At 40.7% G+C, this 19,122-nt stretch overlaps 1 protein-coding gene across 1 annotated transcript; it reads left to right on the top strand.

Moving 5' to 3' along the window:
* The first annotated feature begins 10,626 nt into the window (after positions 1-10,626).
* HYAL4 (hyaluronidase 4) lies at positions 10,627-16,926 on the top strand. The gene is made up of 3 exons (XM_054016311.1): positions 10,627-11,580; positions 15,378-15,467; positions 16,513-16,926. The coding sequence occupies exons 1-3, from the start codon at positions 10,627-10,629 to the stop codon at positions 16,924-16,926; spliced, it is 1,458 nt and encodes a 485-aa protein (XP_053872286.1).
* Positions 16,927-19,122: the final 2,196 nt, after the last annotated feature.

The following is a 19,122-nucleotide window of genomic DNA, read 5'->3' as shown; positions in this document are numbered from 1 at the left end:
ATTAAATTAATGTGAATCTTGAGGCCCAGACCCTCAAAGGTATTTAGAGACCTACCTCCCCATTGAAATATAGGGGCTTAAAACTAACTAACTAAAAATGTAAACCTTCTTTGAAGTTTAAAGATATTTGGTTAATGTTTTTGCCCTGTTATGCATGCCTCTGTCTTTGCTGATACTGGTAGAACCAGATGCAGACATACCATGTAAATAGCCTTTCTTGCAAAAACCCAGCCACCTGGAGATATAGGGGCATATCACCTCACCATTTTTTATTAGTTAATTGATGTCCAGCAACGTGGTTGCGATCTGCACGTTATCACTCATGTATCAACCTACCAGTATTTGTTCTGTATGGTTGCACTACTGCCTTCTTGCCATACTTCTGATCAAGCCAGAATCCAGGTACTAGTGTACAAATAATAAACAGGAAGTAGTGAGATCTCACAAGCCAGTCAAATCACAGCTTTCAGCCAAGCCAGTTTACACCACCATAATTGTTATGGTGGGAATCACCAGATGGTGCTGTTGTACATAGTCTTACAAGTTCTTTTTCTTAGCATGTGCACACTGTTCAGTCTTTGAAGAAATGCTTCATTGTTGTTAGTGGTATGGTGTGGTATGTCCTGGCAAGCAGCAGGACAATTTCCTCTATGCTTAATCTTGCTAAATAAATTCTTTAGGCACAATTTCTCCCTGGGATCTGGGCACTGGTGTTTTGGCTGAGATTTCTGAAAAAGGGAATTTTCTGCTGCCCATGTGTGACCACCTCTGTTCCAGGACTGGTATCTATAGTGTGTAATAAACAAGTTTCACAATGAATATACACAGACTACATGTCACTGATTTCTCTTCCAACAGGAAGCTGATCTGCAAGGCCCTGACATCTACTACCCCACAACAAAGGGCTAGCAATACCATCACAACTGCATGTTCAGATTACATGTTTGCTCTCCTGGTACACTTGCATTTTAATTAGTTTTCTCAAATTGTAAAATTCAGAAAAATGTTTTGTTTATTTCCTCCCCCCTGTCTTTTTGATTAGCTGTAGCTGAGGCACCTAAGCAACAAAAATGTTTGTTATCCAGTCTTCTATTCCATTGCTGATGGGTTTTTCTTCAAGCACTGAACAGTTCTAGGCCCGGTCCTGCATTTCTTGTGCCCCCAAAACTGAAGCAAAGATAAACAAAATCATCACCCACAAACAGGAAGGGGTAGAACAGAAGTAATACAAACTGGAGACCCAGTTTCTTGCATCCAAAACTTTCATTGAGGTCAACAGAGTGACCCCAGGGATGAATTTGTCCCACTATGTTTTTTTCCAGTGCTATAAACTGCCTCTTTTCCATGTCTGAAGGTGACTTACCTCAAAACCATGAAGTCTGAATTGTTATTAGGGTTGTTTGTGTCATAAGCATGAAAAGTAAATTCATTTTAGCCAGCTGATTTGATAATGTGGGGTTGTGTGCTTTGCTCAAGCTACGAATGTAAAGTAAGTAGTGGAGCTGTGAGAAGGTTTAAAAATGGTCAGGTAAGTCCCCTTTTAAAGTCCAAATTTAATGGGCCAGAGATTAGAGTGGCTTGTTTGAATTTAACAGTATGACTATTTTTACATTTTACCCACTTTTTCCTCATTGCTGAGGTGTGTAGATATTAAGGAGAAGAAAATAGGAATAATGTGGTTAGAGAACATAAGGAGATCTAAAAGAAAGCAAAAGTGAGAATAAAATGGAATGAATGCTCAGATCAGTTATGAATCATGACTCTGTACATGCAAGTAAGTGTGTCTGCGAGAAATTTTTATTTAATAATCCCTAGTAAAAAGAAGTTATAGTGCTCATTAAATGTAAACTGTATTTCAAATAAGCATATTAAAAATGCACTAGTTTTTTTCTGAGAAGTATGATAGTTTACTCTGTAAACTAGAATTACATCATAAAACTTTGATTAATGAGACATTTATAGAGTATTTTGCCTGCCTGAACTCTGATATACTTAGCATGCAGTGGCCGCCAGAACACATTCTTGTTTACGTAACAGGAAAAGTAGTTTCCTGTCAATCTGTGCCAGGCTCAGACAGTGGGAGTATTTGCAAACACAGATTATTCTAAAAATAATTTGGAAATGATAGTTCTGTGCACTTTGAAGGATGACACAGGCTGGAAGCAATAAGGTTTCTCAAAGGCAAAAATCCAGGCCTCTCAAAAAACCCCATGTCCGAATTTGTTTAATATGATTAAAGCAAGTGGGTTGTTTTTGTGGAAATAAATAGTACACTAAATAATAATAAGAATGTACTTGTAGTTAAACTTCACCATGTTCTCTAATTGCAATAGGTCAGTTCATCTCTGGTTTAATACCATTGAATTTATCCCCATGTCTTTGTTTTCTGATTCAGTGAATATACTGTTTAAGTGGCAATCAAAGAACAATGGAATTTCTTTTTTAAAAAAAAATGATGTAGAAGAAGCAAGACAGTTGACACATGAGTGATGCTTTTTTTTTTTTTTTTTAAATCCCTTAGGAGTACAGCTACAGGCAGCTACATAATCTTATATGGCATTTATAGTTTGTGCTCAGACTCAGAATTTATGTTAAATGTAACTTCATTTGCAGAGGAGATAAAAGCACCTAACAATCTAAAAATAAGCAGAAATGGATGGTGTTCCAAATGACAATATTTCAGTGTTCTCTACTTTGAGTTACTCCCTCTGTTTTAACAAACATTACTAAAAGTGATCTCTTTAGAAAATTAATATTTTTTCTCTACAGCAATGTGTCTTCATATTGGCAGTCTGTTACATGGTAGAGATTCATAGATGTTTGAGCAATATTTTTCCTTATAAAATAGATTTTTCTGATCTTAATTTGAGGTTAAGTGAAACAACAGAATCACCTTGCAGTACTCTAACATTTGTTTAAAGGAATACACCAAGCTCTCTCTTCCTGTCCTCCCCTTGATAGCCAAATAGTTTAATCTTTGTGAGCAACTTCTAGAATTGAATAAAATAAGATTCCATGCTAACAAGAATCCTCTCAGTCAAACAGAGGACAGATTATTAACAGAAATTCTTTTAGGGGCCTCTTTCAGAGGTTGGCTTTTTTAGGCCTGAACATTAAAATATCTTATTCTCTCTCTCTGCTTGCTGCTTACCTTTGTTCTTTATTTGCCAGTCAGTAACTGAGAACGTCATCCCAGATTTCCCTTATATAGAGCCAGGTTCTGCCATGCTTACTCATGTTGGGTAGCATCTTACTGTGATGTTCCCCTCTGGTATTGTCTGGACTGGTGATCTGCTAAATCACTTCAATCCTTGACTCTGGGAGCCAGCCTTACCCTGCTCTGCTTTGATAACCCCCACTCCTGGGCTGTTCACGCACAGCCTCTGGCATATAAGCTGCTCCCAGCTACTTGCAACCGAATGACAGTAGCCAATATCTCCGGTCTCAGACAAACTCTAGGAACCTCTGTCTTGCAGTGTCCAGTTACGCCCACTGGACGCTGCAAGCTTATATGACTTCATCAATTTAACAAAGAAATTGATATGCACCAGGCTTGTTATTCCAAGGGGAGTCTCTGACACACTTCAAACCAAATGCACTGCTTCAGGCAGAATAAACAAACAAATGTATTAACTACAAAGATAGATTTTAAGTGATAGGCAAAAAGTCTGAGTGGTAACCAAAATAAAACAAAACATAAGCACGCAGGTTAAACTTTCAACCCTATTAGACTGGGCAACAACTAGACTAAGCAGTTTTCTCACCCCACTGGATATTGCAGTCCTTAATATACAGGTTTGTTCCTGGGCCAATCTCCTGTGTGGAGTCTTGTCTTCTTCTCAGTGTCTTGGTTGCTTGCAGCATAGGTGGGGGCAGGCGAAGGGCCCAGTACGTGGCCACTCTGTCTGTTTTATACCCTCAGTCCATGTGCGTGGGGAGCACAGGTCCAGGCATGTCTGGGGGGCATTGCTGAGTCTCTCCAAGGTATTAAAATACTCATTTGAATTTTTTCCTAATCGTATTTAATAGAAAACACACTCAAGTCACAATTATCAGAATATGAGCTCCTACTGCAGTTCTGTAATGATTTCTCTGCTCTTCAAGGGGCAAAGCCTCAGGGATTAAAATTAGTGCAGCATTCCTGATTTCAATGGAGCTACACATGTTTACACCAGCTGAGGATCTGGCTTCAAATGTTCACATATGCTTTGTCTATTCAGCCTCAGATCATTTCCTTCCTCTTACACTTTTTTAGTCTGAGCCTGGTACCATACGGTTCCTTTCTTTCAGTCACCAAGCACTCAGGCTGGCCAGCAACAGTCCCCAATTCCTTATGTTTATACTCAAGTACTTTGAAGAGACATGAGCAGAAAGAATGCACAGCAGATGTGCAACAACTGGGATAGCTTGATAGATTTGCTCAAAAAAAAAAAAAAAAAAAAAAAAAAAACAACAAACCCCACACCACAGTAAGACTAAATTCCATACACTAGGCTTACAGAGGTTTACATGATTTCAGGTTCAAAATAATTACCATAATCCCCTTGGCTGACAAAGGGGAATTGTTACATTTCTCTCAACAATAATATTTAGTGCTAATCCAACATGCAGCAGGTGGGAGAAAACCTGCAAGTTACGTTTTTTCAGTCTGTTGGAGTAGGAAGAAAGGAATGACATCCAAGGCTGCTGGGTTTGGATGCAAGCTATAATCATTCATGTGGGAGTGCATTCTGAATTACTCAAAGCTTTCAGACCTCATTCTGTTCTGATGCTGGTGCAAATCAGGAATAAGTCTACTGGAGTCAATGACTTACACCAGTTTTCTACGGGGGCTAAGTGAGAGGCGAATCAGCCCGTTACTATTAAACAGTGATAAACTTCTGTTTAATTTCTGCTAAAGACCATATTAGGAACAACAAGAGTTGCTTAAAGAGAACAGGAGTACTTGTGGTACCTTAGAGACTAACAAATTTATTAGAGCATAAGCTTTCGTGGACTACAGCCCACTTCTTCGGATGCATAAGTGAAGAAGTGCATCCGAAGAAGTGGGCTGTAGTCCACGAAAGCTTATGCTCTAATAAATTTGTTCGTCTCTAAGGTGCCACAAGTACTCCTGTTCTTCTTTTTGCGGATACAGACTAACATGGCTGCTACTCTAAGAGTTGCTTAAGTGATTTTCATTTTGGATTCACCATATAACTAGGAACAGGAACACAAACAAAGGGGGAAACTATTTTTTAGGGCAATCAATTCAACATAGTTCAAAATGCTGTAAATAATAATGGTGGGAGAGCAAAATACACAGAAATCCATTGGTATTTGCTCTTGCCTTCTGGTAGTTGCAGCACTGTAAGGAAAGGAAGACATGGAAGGTATGTCTATGCTACAATCAGAGGTGTGACTGCAGCACATATAGACACACCCAGGTGAGCTTTGATCTAGTTAGCTCAAATCACAATAGCAGTGAAATTGTGGCAGCCTGAGCTAACTGCTGGAGTACATAGCCAGGATGGGCTTGTACAGCCTGTCCTGCCACCCAGGGTGTTGCAGTTTCGCTGCTATGGTTATTCAAGCTAGCTACATAAAACTAGTCTGTTACACAGGCTGCTATCACACCTCTCATTTACAGTGTAGATGCAAACATACCCCGAGAGCCTGATTCGCCATTGCCTTGCACCGTACGTACTCAGTTAAATCTGTGTCCTTGCTACAAATCAGAACAATGGGCCCTGATTCTGGACTGCATTTAACCCAGCTATGCTGCTTCTGTAGCAGAAGGAGCCAGAATGTAACTGGATCTACCCACTGGGAATTTCTCCAGCACAAAGAGCATAATGATGGCATAATGGAATAGGGCTAATGTAACAGCAATGCACTGTCATAAGAACATAGAATGGCCATAGTGGGTCAGACCAATGGTCCATCTAGCCTAGTATCCTGACTTCTGACAGTGGACTTCTGATTCTTTCGCTCAATCTGCTCCAAACCCTCATAGCCTCCCCGGGTCCCCTATGCCACTGGGTGTTCAGCCCCTAAGCAACTGCCCCTCAAATCCTGCTTTAAATCCTATGGAGGAGGCAAGATTTGCCCTAGCAACATAACTTAAACTCAATAAAACCTGCATCAGCCCCTCATATTTCTGAGCATGTCATTTTTAATTTGCAGATAAAAGTTTGATGAAAGAATAATTTTTAATTACAATTTAAATTCAGGGGGTTATTTTATTTTTACACATTTGGGATGTGATTTTTTAAATGTGTACCTTGATGAATAAAATTATGTTAATTGGCCAATTAGCATTCACTTTCTCAAGAACCATGCAATGAGCCAATGTCACCCCACTTCAACTACGCCCATTATGAAAAAATCGCTGTTATTGATTCATCAGTTGCAGTTTTCCTAATCCCTTGATGTGAATAAAATAAAATCACTGGAACAGAAATTTTGTTACAGGATAAATCGTAAAGTTTGAAAATAAATCCCTCAACTATAGATTAATTTGGGGGCTTTTATAATCTAATCCATGCCGAGACTTCTTTGCCATCATTTATTTAGCAGCAGGATACTCAGATCTTGTGACACTAAAGTCCTCTTTATCACAAATGCTTAACTTTTTTTTCAGGTCAATTCTTGCTTAGTCCTAGCTATCAGTTTTAGTGATTACAGGAGACACATTTATTCTCTCTTCTTTTTTGGAAATTGCTGCTCTTTGTGCCTGCTGATTGACATTGGACAGAACAGTCTGCTTCTGTAGTCACTTTGTTCAGAGACTTGCGATGGAATGGCTTAAGATTCAGGTCCTAATTGGGTAAATTCATTCTAGTGTCCAGCAGTAATAAGCAGACACAATGGGCAGTGGAGAAGAGGAAACAAAGGTTCTTGTGTGCTCAGTAACTCTGCAACAGTTTATTACTAATTATTGACTCCAAAAGTGTGAGTAAGAGATAAGAATGGCAGCAGAGTAGGACTTTGGCACCTGACTTTAGTAGGCAGTTTGCAAATGAACACCTTCAGACTCTGGGCCCACCTGGAGGCTGGATGTTTATGTGTAAGTGTGATGGAGGGGGAAAAAAATCAAAAATGAGTAAACTTATTTATGCATTCATGCAGAAACACAAAATATTAACTAAGTGTATATTACATCCAGCCTCCAGATGGGCCAATCAGCAGGCACAAAAAGCAGCAATTTCCAAAAGAGAAGAGAGGGTAAAAGTATGCTTCCGTTTATGACCTTTTATGATAAGTTTCAGCCCAGGGGTGATGTTTACAGCTGATCAGCTCACACTGTTACAGTGCAATGCTAGCCCTATTTCCCCAATGTTCAATAAGATATTCATTTTCACTAAGTATGAATTGTTGTACTGTCAACTTGACTATACAGACTTCCCTAAGCAGCAATCTAAGGTATTCTGACGAAGAAAAATAATACCAAACATAGAAGACCCTATACTTAATTACACCGACTTTACCCTGACCGGGATGCAAGTGCTAATCAGTGACAAGTGGCAGTTTTGAAAATTGCCGCTTCAGATTCATAGCAAAACTCAAGTATGTTGAAAAACAAACCATGTTTCAATGTAATGTGTAAGTGGGCTGGCTTAGGTTAGCTATTCACCTATGTAAGTCAAGATATACATAAGCTGTTCTTGCAAGAAACTGATGTACCTTCGTTTGTATTATATTAGAAAGCAAACACCATGGAGTTTTGTGCATGATGACACCTAGTGGCAAAAATCAATGGTTAGGATGAATTACATGGAGTATACACTCAAATCATCTTCAGTGACACATTTTCAAGTTAGAGTTTCAAAAGGCCAGGAAGGAGAGGAATAGTGAAGTGATATGGTTCTGCCAATGGCGGCTTAACACTAAACTACACAGGACACCTGAAAATTGACAGTAGGGAACAATCCTGTATATGCAAGGAGATGGACTGGCTGCCTCTAATAGGACGTCCCCATTGCTAACTTCTGTGATTCTCTCTGAATTGTCAGAATATTGTGTGAATGCAGCACAGCTGTCCCACGTGCAGGATGGCCTATGCTTCCAGAAGGAAGGATGGTTGAGTAGTTAGGGTGCTAGCCAGTGGCATGGGAGACCTGTTTTCAATAGCCTGTTCTACCACAGGCTTCCTGTGAGACCTTGGACAAGTCACTTAGGCCAGTCCATGAGAGTTAGGTGCTTAATACCTTTCAGGCTCTGGGCCATAGTCTCTGTGGGAGATCTCAGAAGCACAAATGGAACGTATGTGCCCAATTGCTACTGATTTTCAATAGGAGTTGGATGCCTAACTGCCTATGCTGGTCTTGAAAATCCGTGCCTCTGTGAAATGGGTATAATAGCATTTCCCTACTCACGGATGTGTAGTGATGATAAATACATTAAAGATTATGGAACACTCAAATATTACAGTGATAGGGATCATATAAAAAGGCAAACACACAGGCAAACTAGGCACATACCTGACCTAAGTGGTGCTATGACCCCATGTGGTGATGCCACTGTCTCAGATTTGGCCTGGCCCTCCCTTCCTCATGACAAAAGTGTGGCCAGGCTGAATTTGAAGGAGTGGCATTGCGCACAGAGTCGCAGTGTTGCTTAGGTTTGGCCCGGCTGCTCCATGCAAGTTGAAATGCCATTTACTCTCCTTTGGGGCAGTTGGGTCAAATCTGAGTGGGTAGCAGGGTGGGAAGCACTTCTCCTTCTCACCATTGCTGTGAGGCCAGCTTCTGCACCCTGGATCCCCCACAGGGGCCTGCCTGGCCTCATCCTGCTTCCAGTATACCCTTTGCTCTGCCCACAGGAGTCACACAGTGACAGCCTCAAGATCTGCTACAAGTATGGGGGACTGCAGACTGCCCACACAGGAGCCAGCAGAAAAGGGGTGGCAGAGATCCCTGCATAGGGTGACCAGATAGCAACTGTGAAAAAACTGGACGGGGGTGGGGGGTAATAGGCATCTATATAAGAAAAAGTCCCAAAAAACGAGACTGTCTCTTTAAAAATGGGACATCTGGTCAACCTATCCCTGCAGGTGCAGACACGATGGGGTTAACAGGGCAGTGTCCATCCATCCAGTCACTATAGGACAGGGTTAACTAAGCTACATCTGTGCAGTGGAAGCCAGACATGCTTGGGTTTTAGATCACTATTGTATCTGTGCAGGCCAGCACAAGGTTAATATAAATGCATCCATACTGTGGGAGTATCTAGTTTAGCTGGCCAGTAGAGGAGCTCAGAATTGTATGTTTGCCTAGATCCCAGTGATGGGTTAATCTGGACCTGTAGAATTTAGCATGCTTGGGTTTCTATTCTGAGGTCAAGAAAGGACAACCTGAATGCTTGTTGAGCAATAAACCAATTATAATTTCTAGTTTATGATAGCACCACGATGTGTTAGGCACTTTCCAAACAGTCAAGAAGAAATGATGGTTCCTGCCTGAAGCAGATCCCAGTCTGAGGAGAGACAGATAGGTAAACAGAGATTAGGGGAAGGGGAACAAGAGGTAGGGACTTTTTAATACAAGTCAAATAGATTCACTGCAGGCAGCATTGCAGAAGTGGGTCTTTAAGAGGGACTTATATGTGGATGGGGGCATGTGGTACAAGACATGGAGGCAATTAAGCAAGAAGCTGACAAATAGGTGGATGAGTATGGGAACATCTGCAGAGAAGAGGAGGTGGAAGCAACACATCTTAAGTAGGGAGGGGCAGAGCTATAGAGCTTTGAAGGAAGCAACAAGAAGCTGAACTTTGATATAATAGTGCATGGACAGCCAACTTATGGAGCTCTCATGTTATGCAAAGGCACCAAGTATGGGCAGAAGAAAATGAGAGAGGACATAGTGTAGTGAGAGTACTTGAATGGACCCCAGGATAAGCAGTGGCTAGGGTTATTGTCTTCAAAACTGAAAATAACTTCATTACTCATTCTTTCCTACTGTTAAAAATAATTACAAACATCCTCTCTTTGCCCACAATTCTTCATAGTAATCTTGTCATAAATATTTTGCATTCTTACAAGATTACTGTGTCAGGCACAGGAGAAATTAAATTAACATTGAAGTGCACGGGCCAAACTCTGTTCTCGACTGTACTCCTGCAGCCCCATTAAAGTTAAATCAAACCAAGCTAAAATTAAGAGGGTTGCATAGAGTAGCTGAGAGCAGAATTTGGCCCTAAATCCACTTGTCTGGGGATTGCCCTTCTCCAAAGAAAAAAAAAATGTTTGAAAGGGAGATGAATGTGGATAATTTGGATTGTAAATATTTAAGGGCAGGGACAGGGAGACAGCTCTTGGTTCCAGTGAAGTAATGGCAAAACTATTAATTTCAATTAGATCAGGATTTGGCTCAGTGGGGCAGATTTACAGCTGCTATAAATTGCCATAGTAATACTGACCTCCACAACGCTACACTGATTTACATCAGCTGAGAATCTGGCCCATTGTTTTTAGTTTGTCTGTAAAGTATCATATACATTTTGGCTCTCAAGTACTACAGTTGCAAATGCCTTAGAAATACCTCAACACTTTTCTAATACTGTGTAAAGAACAAATAATGCCCCTTCTCTTATGTTTTGCAGACAATATTGAACTAGGAGATCTCTACAGTAGCCTCTTACATCATGAGAATACTGTTTGAAAGTGAGATACTATTACATATTATCCAATTGGCTCAGCTCACTGTGTGGCTACAGATTACATTTATTTGGAGTTCCACATTTGCAATGAAACCAGCCCAACCACTAGTTTTCCAGAGAAAACCTTTTATAGCTGCCTGGAATGCACCCACAGATCAATGCTCACTGAAATATAACATAACTCTGAACCTGAAAATGTTCCATGTGATTGGAAGCCCACTGGCCAGAGCAAGAGGGCAGAATGTGACTATATTTTATGTGAATAGACTGGGATACTACCCATGGTACACATCGCAGGAAATCCCTGTAAATGGTGGCCTACCTCAAAACTTCAGCTTGCAAACTCATCTGGAAAAAGCTGGCCAAGACATTCAATATTACATTCCTGCTGAGGACTTTAAAGGATTAGCTGTCATAGACTGGGAATACTGGAGGCCTCAGTGGGCACGCAACTGGAACACAAAAGATATTTACAGGCGAAAGTCACGGAAGCTCATTTCTGAAATGCAAGGCAATATTTCAACAAATGACATTGAAAATTTGGCCAAACTCTCCTTTGAAGAAAGTGCAAAGGCTTTCATGAAGGAGACAATTGAGCTAGGGATTAAAAGCAGACCTCTGGGGCTCTGGGGATACTATTTATACCCTGATTGCCACAATTATAATTTTCATGACCAGGACTACACTGGTTCCTGCCCAGTGAGTGAAGTTTTGAGGAACAATGAACTTTCCTGGCTCTGGGATAGCAGTGCAGCTCTGTATCCTTCCATTGGCATCAAGAAAACCCTTGGAAACAGTGAAAACATATTACGTTTCTCACAATTTAGGGTGACTGAGTCCATGAGGATCTCCTCCATGACATCTCATGATTATGCTCTGCCTGTGTTTGTCTATACTAGACTAAGTTACCGAGATGATCCTTTATTATTTCTTTCTAAGGTAAGCCAACATTAGGAGTTATGGAGGCTGTTTAACAGATCTAATCATCATTATTGCAGAGATGCTTTGTATATTTGTAAAGGCTTGTATATGGGTCTACTCTGCTGATTAATGTTTAAATGACTACATGTTTTTAAAACAGCCAAAGTTCAGTAAACATTCAATCTGAAATACACTTAAAAAAAAAATCTGCAGTGCAGTGGACAGAACTTTGTCCAATAAAATATATTACCTCAGCCACTATGTATCTCTAACATTTCTGTAATGTATATATTTTTCTCCAGTTCAGCACTGTGCTATATTCCTGTCAGGATATGAGAAAGCTAGAGAATTTTTACAGATTTTACTTTGCTGGAATGCAAATGGTTAATAAATTAACACAAAATGCTTTTCTTCTGCAAAGCACTATACAGCTATTAACTAATTCTCATAGCTGTTAGGTAGGTATTATTCGCCTTTTACAGGAGAGAAACTGAGGAGGAGATGTTAAGCAGCTTGCCCAGTACCACATAGGTAGTCTATATGGGAGCTGGGTTTCAAACTTGGGAGTTGCTGCCCCAGGCCCCAACCCTGCGAAGACTTAATCAAGTGCCTAACTTTAAGCATGTGAGCAGTCCCATTGAAGCCAGTAGGACTACATCCTTAAAGTGAAACGTGTGTATTTGTTTGCAGGATCAGGGCCTTAAATGAGACCGTTCTTCTCTTTTGGGTACAGAGATCCTCTCAGAAAAAGATAATATTCTTCTTTTTAATAACAAACGTAATCTTCTTGTAACAGCTCTGGCTGAACTCCACATTATCGACAGCCACCAGGTTGCTGTATTAGACTCAGACCTTGGCTCCCACAGGTTTTTAAGCTTACTGAGTCTGAGCAGTAGCCAGACACTGGCTGTATGTTACACTGTCCCAGTGCATGTCACTCACCACACTGGGCTGGCACTTCCTGCTGGCTGTCTTGGGGATTAGCTCAACGCTGACACCACCATCAGCAGTCTGCATACCGTCATCCAATCTCCGCCATCAGCCTGCAGCCCCTCTTGCAGCCTCAGGAATCATAGCATCCTCTTCTGTGTCACTGTCTGTGATCCCCCCTTCCGGGGGAGTTTAACTTCTAGTCCAGCCACTTCCCCAGTGGCTGAGGTAGGGGTGCTAGACCCTGGGTCCCGACACTGTAGATGGCAGCCAGGTGTTGCCTCCCTTCCAACTCCTCAGTATATTTTCCTGGGCCACTTCCCCGCAGCCCCAGCACCTTCTTTGCCCTTACCTCAGGTCCTCAGCATGCCAGTCCTAGCAGCCAGCCAGGAGCTACCTCTCACTCCCCCGGTCCTGCCCAGCGCTGCTCTGTCCAGGGTGCTAGCTTCCTTCTACCTGCAAGGCATCCAGTCCTCCCTCCTTGAGCTCCCAGGAGTAATTGACCCCACTCTGCCCTGCAGCTCTTTTTATATGGGCCTGCCGGGCCTTGATTGGCTGCTCCTCACAGCCCCTCCTCTATTGGCTGTTTCTTGCACAGCCTCCCTAGGGTTCTATCAACCCCCTACAGGCTAGTGTGAAGCCAACACCCCATCACACAAGCCTTTCAGAAAGACAAGGTGGGTGAGATAATATCTTTCATTTTACCATCTTCTGTTGGTGAGAGGGACAAGCTCTTCTTCACATCTGGGAAATGTACTCAGCGTGTCACAGCTAAATAATTTAGCATATCTATTTTATCTTGTTTTTAGCTGAGACACTCTAAGTACCTCTCCCAGAACTGAAGAAGAGCTCTGTGTAGTTTGAAAGCTTGTCTCTCTCACTAACAGAAGTTGGCCCAATAAAAGATATGCCTCACCTACCTTGTCTCACTAATATCCTGGGGCTGACATGGCTACAACTGCACTTCATAAAGCCTTTCAGGCATATTCCCAAGGAACATAGTCCAAGGCTTGTACACCTTCTTGGGATGTGGGACCTCACAGCCTAACTCTGCTAGGCCACCAAGACCAATATGGCCCTCCCGAGTCTCTCCAGTGGCTCACATGCTGTCTCCAGAGCTTTACCCTTATGGGTACACTGGGTCCCTTTGGGGACGTTGACAGTTAAAGCAAGTAACACACACACTTTGTAAAGGAACTTCTGAAACATACACCTTACTGATAGGTAAGCACAAGAGATATATAGGTCTGTAGAAAAATAACAAACACCTGCACATAAGACTCTCCCTCAGTTTCCTTACCTTTCTTTGTAAAATGCTTTGAGATCTATTGATAAAAAGTGCTATATGAGAACTAGGTATTATTATTAGTCAGCATCTTTCAGGGAACCCAGGGTCTGCCTGCACCTCTACGCCTTCTGCCCAGTCTTGCCTTATGGTTTTGGTCTCCCTCTAAACAGAAGCTCCTATCATCTTAGCTCTTCAGGTACTTCCCCTGCAGTTTTTCATTCTCTGTCCAATCCTCAATGTATTGTGGCTTTCAACATCCCCAATGTTTGTTACAGGAGTCATTAGCAAGTCAATAGCCTTTGGCTGGTAGTCTCCATTGTTCTACTAGGGCCAGGCTATTCAATTGTTAATGGACCTTAATGTCTGTTCCATTTAGGGATAGATCCCCAGGTGCAACATTCCCTCCCTTTGATACCAGAGGGATGATGTAAGGATACAGTGGAAGACATTGCTGAGGTTATAAACATAAAATCAGAATGGAATTTATAAATTCACATAGATTCCCAAATTGTCATACTTTCTCTTTTATTTAAGTTATACAATGCCAGTCTTCTCCTCCTTGAATTTGCTGTCCATTCATGATAACTGCTAATCTTATATGAAGGCCTGAATGAGTTCACACTGAAAAAAAGCAAGGACAATGCATGACCTTGGACTTGGAATTACATCTTTCTAAATCTGACAAAGACTGGAATTGATTGGTGTACAGAAGTGGCTGCTTCTCCCTAGTTTTTCACCAAGATTTATTAGCTGAACTCTTTAAGGAGTTTTCATGTAAAAAAAAAAATCTCAGGACTTCTAGTAAATGTACTACACTATGTAGTAAATAATTAATACTATACTATTGCCAACATAAATGAAAATAAAATTATTTTCCCTGGTTTGATTGTTCACTTGAAAAATTCAGTAATTCCCCATCACCATGCCAGCAATTAGTGTACATTTGCAAGGATCTATTTAATGATATTTATTAATTATCTTTGTATCCAGAAAATTAAGGCTTGTGGGCAAACAATTTCTCAAAAAGAATCTTCTTTAAATGTTGTTTCATATTTATCTACATAGACTTTGCACCACTCGCCTGCCATCAGGAACAGAAAGTCTTTCTCTTGATGTTCCACCCAAGAAATATTCCCTAGATGAGCCTGATCCAGCAGTCGTAATGGGTTAAAGCAAAACCTTGGATCCAAACATCCCAAGACTTTGGAATATTCCAGATCTGAGATACAATTTTACATCAAGAGTCCACCCCTATTTCAATAGCATTTTAGATCTTTGCAGAAATTATGGACCAGGTTTATTGAAGTCCATAAAGCTATGTCTATTTACACCCACTGAGGAGCTGGCCCTTTGTGAGCTAGCACTGTGACACATACTACAAAATGAGAGGTGAATGCAATAAAAAGTATGCACAGTGTTTTCAATAAAATATCAAGAAGATTCTATTTTTGTCTGGACTAGAAATCCATATAGTCCCGTGAGTTTTGTATAACACTTACATTTTGTTTAACACTAACACTTGCCTGGCTTTAATAACCACAAACTGTGAAAGCAATAAATTAGACTGACAGTGATGTCTTTATTGTTTTCACTGTAGCAAGATCTTATTAGCACTATTGGAGAAAGTGCTGCCTTGGGAGCTTCAGGAATTGTTATTTGGGGAGACATGAATTTAACGTCATCAGAGGTAAGTCAGTGCCATAATGCTAATTCAAATGTACTAGCACAGCATATATCTTCATTCCATTATATGAACAACATTTTCCAAATACATCAATTCCTTTGAGTTCTGAATTCCAGCTGGTGTGATAGCTCGTAAAGTCCCCTTAGCCACCCAATCAAGATCATGATGGAATGGTGGGGATTCGGGTGTGGGTGGCTCGTTGGGGTGGTCCAGTGGCACGGAGAGTGGGGCTCATAAAGGCGGGCAGTTTCTGGGTGCAGGAGGGTAAGGCTCAGAGAGAGGGTCTGGGTTTAAGGAGGTCTGGATCCACAGGAGTTGGGTGGATGCGGGAGAAGCTCCCTGTAAAGTAATCCCTCCCCCTGCAGCTGAGGAATGATGGGTACAGGAAGCATGGAGGGGAGTTTACAGAGCTTCCTACAGCCAGGGGAAAAATTTGGGGGTGGGTCTGACACGGCCCCGGATGCTGTGCAGGGGAAGAGGACTAACAGCTGAAACTGGCGCAGGAAAGGAGCCACCAGCCGGGTCTTCCTGAGTCCCACCCTCTGCCCCACAGTGATTTACATCTCTGCTGGCTGCCCAGGGCACCCAAAACATACTGCTGGGGAGGGTCGCATGACCGCTCTTGTGGCATCCCTTTGCTTCCCCATCAAAAAATCATTTTTCTGTGGGGAAGCAAAGAAATCTGCAGGGGACATAAATTCTGCGCATGTGCAGTGGCACAGAATTCCCCCAGGAGTAAAGTAGATATGCTCAACTGTCAGTATTGAAATCAATTTCTGAAGCCAATTATTTGAACACAGAGCTGTGGCTCCAATCAAATTAAAAGATCTCAATGAGACACTAACAGGTTATTTTTTAAAATAAACAATCTCTTAGTGTATATATCTAGTACTATTTTAGATAGTCAACATAATTTCAATTTTAATAATCTAATTCTAGCTCCAATTGTAAAGCTTTTTGTTTACATTTTACATATTTCTCAGTCTGAACAAAGAATACAGACTAATGAGTTTCTCTTCAGCTAAGTTGTTTTCTCTGCTATTTACAGGGCAACTGTACAAAGGTGAAACAATTTGTTGCTACTGAATTAGGGATCTACATCATAAATGTGACCAAAGCAGCAGAGGTGTGCAGCAAGCATCTTTGTCAGAATAATGGGCGATGTATACGAAGAAAATGGAAAGCCCTGGATTACCTTCATTTGAATCCTAAAAACTTCAAAATAGAAGCTTCAGAGGACCAAGAATTTACAGTGAGAGGAGAAGCATCAAGTACTGACCTGGAAGTAATGTCACAGAAATTCATCTGTCATTGTTATCAGGGCTATGAAGGAGCTGATTGCCGGACAGTTCAGACTTCAGATAAGCAACCTGGAAGTTCTGCAGATTTCCTCTTACCCAGAACATTAGTAATGATAAGTCTGCTTTCTTTGCCTTTCTATTTTCTGAGTGTTAACTTGTGAATAATCATACTGAATAGGGTCTTTCTAGACTCCATAGGTTCAGAGGAACAACTTTGATAAGAGAGATTATGGCAATACTCCATTGTCTTTTAAAAATCAAGTGAGATATTGTAGCAATGAAAACACTATTAGAGTGCTACCTAAAATCAATCAACACAAAATCGGGCACCTTTTTTTGGCTTGGAAGAGATCTTATGTATGTTCTACCCAGCATAGTAGGACCAGGGGTTAAATGTTATTTTAAATTCCATATCTATATTATACTACATGTCAAGATTTACATTCTGCTGATTTAAATTAATGCATCACTAGAAACCCTAATTCATCTTCTTGCTCACTAGCAGGAACTAGCAACTCCCTTCCTGCTTCTCAACTCACATCATGCCCAAATAAACCTCTACCCATTGTCCTGACCCATCCTAGAATATTCCCCTTCTCCTTGTATAATACATTTCCCTCCAGCCAGGCCAGTTCCCCCTGTTGTCTTTTGCTTCCCAGTGCAAAAGAAAGGCCAGGAATTGGCTACAGAAGATGGGCTATGTCAAGGGGCAGACTGGGAGGGAAAATTGAGGGATGTTTTCAGCAAGGAAGGTATGTTGTGGTATTCACTTTTCCAAAACATTCTAACCTGCCCTGCCTCCCAGAGTCCAGAAACTCTCCTTCCATCCTAGCACACACATCTCTTGTGCCTATTCAAAAACTTCTGGAAAATGGCCTGTCTTCACAGTATTGCATGTGTGGATATTAACAGTTTTCTTAGGGTTAAGTGTAGAAATTTGGATTTATTTGAATGGAGCAATTACAGTCTATTTGGTGAATAATGACAAGCATTCTTAAAAATATACACACAACAAATTATGTCATTACACAGCAGGCAAGGTACTGGAAAGAAGGATGGTCCAGTGGTTAGGGGCTAGCCGGCAAAACGGGAGATGGAGGTTCAACTGCTTGAGTTGCCACAAATGTTTTGTGTGGCCTAGGGTAAAAATCAGTTAGGTGCAGAGCCTCAAAGGTATTTAGGCTCCTAACTGCCATTGAAATAGAGGAATCTGTGCCTCTATTCCCCATCTGTAGAATATTTTAATGCTGCCTTATCTCATATGGGTGTTGTCAGGATAAACCTTTAAAAAAAAAAAAAAAGGGGATTGTGAGGCACTCAGCTCCTTTGGCAATGGAGACCACGTAAGTGCCATAGAAAATCTGTGACAGAACGGTTGTACTCCTTTGTTGAATGAAATATGTCAAAACCCATTGAGGGAGGCCAAAAAACAGACAAGCAAGACTTGTGTTTAAGACGATATTTTACAAACACAGATGAAATGAAGAATATTTCTTTTAATAAATGAGTGCAGAAGAAGTGCCAAGAACTTTTTAAAGCAATTTTTTTTTTTTGCTAGCAACTAGAAATGATAGAAAAAAAATGTGGAATAGTTTTCCCATCAGCAAATGCAATGGTGTCAAAATCTAAATGTTTTGTGGGAATTTATCAATTTCAACAAAATTTTCCCCAGTAAAGTGTTGAAACTAATCATTTTGACATTCTTTTTTCATTTCGATAATGTTGACATGTTTCATTTCAATAAGGTAAAAATGTTTCATTTTGACAATTTTCTTTCATTTTGACTTTATTATTATATGTTATGTATTATTTAATGTTTTATATTATATTGTAATGTTTCAGCATTGTCTAAATGAAACACTTCATTACACTTCAGTATTATTGAAAAAAATGATTTGATGTTTCCAAATAATTTTTTTTCAGAAGTTTCATTCTGTGGTACATTTTGAAATTTCAACTTTTTGTTCTGATTAGGAACAAAAACAATTTTTGGCATGTTGAGATGGAAATTCCATTTTCTGGCCAGCTCCCATGTAAAGGTCTTTAAAAAAGAATTGTGCAGACTCCATTAGTGTTTGTTAAAAATTTGTGAGTGAGGCTGGTTTTACTCAATAATCTAAAGGGACTCCATTAGCGAGAAAGTTCTTGTGCACATTCACATCACTTTACTCTTCAGTGCAGGGAATCTACACTGCATTAAACAATTGCTGGACCCAGACCTTGCAGCCATGTTAATGGATCCATATTGCTCTACGCAGACCTTCCGACTTGGGTCTGCGGCTTGACATCCACATTGCAAAATGGCATGGCTTGGATCCAGGTCACACTGGAACTTGGGCTTTGACCCACCTTTCTAG

This window comes from Malaclemys terrapin, chromosome 1 (genome assembly GCF_027887155.1).
Source record: "Malaclemys terrapin pileata isolate rMalTer1 chromosome 1, rMalTer1.hap1, whole genome shotgun sequence".
Classification (NCBI taxonomy): domain Eukaryota; kingdom Metazoa; phylum Chordata; order Testudines; family Emydidae; genus Malaclemys; species Malaclemys terrapin.
The sequence above is the reverse complement of the archived record's forward strand: the minus strand, read 5'-3'. Positions and strand labels throughout refer to the sequence as shown.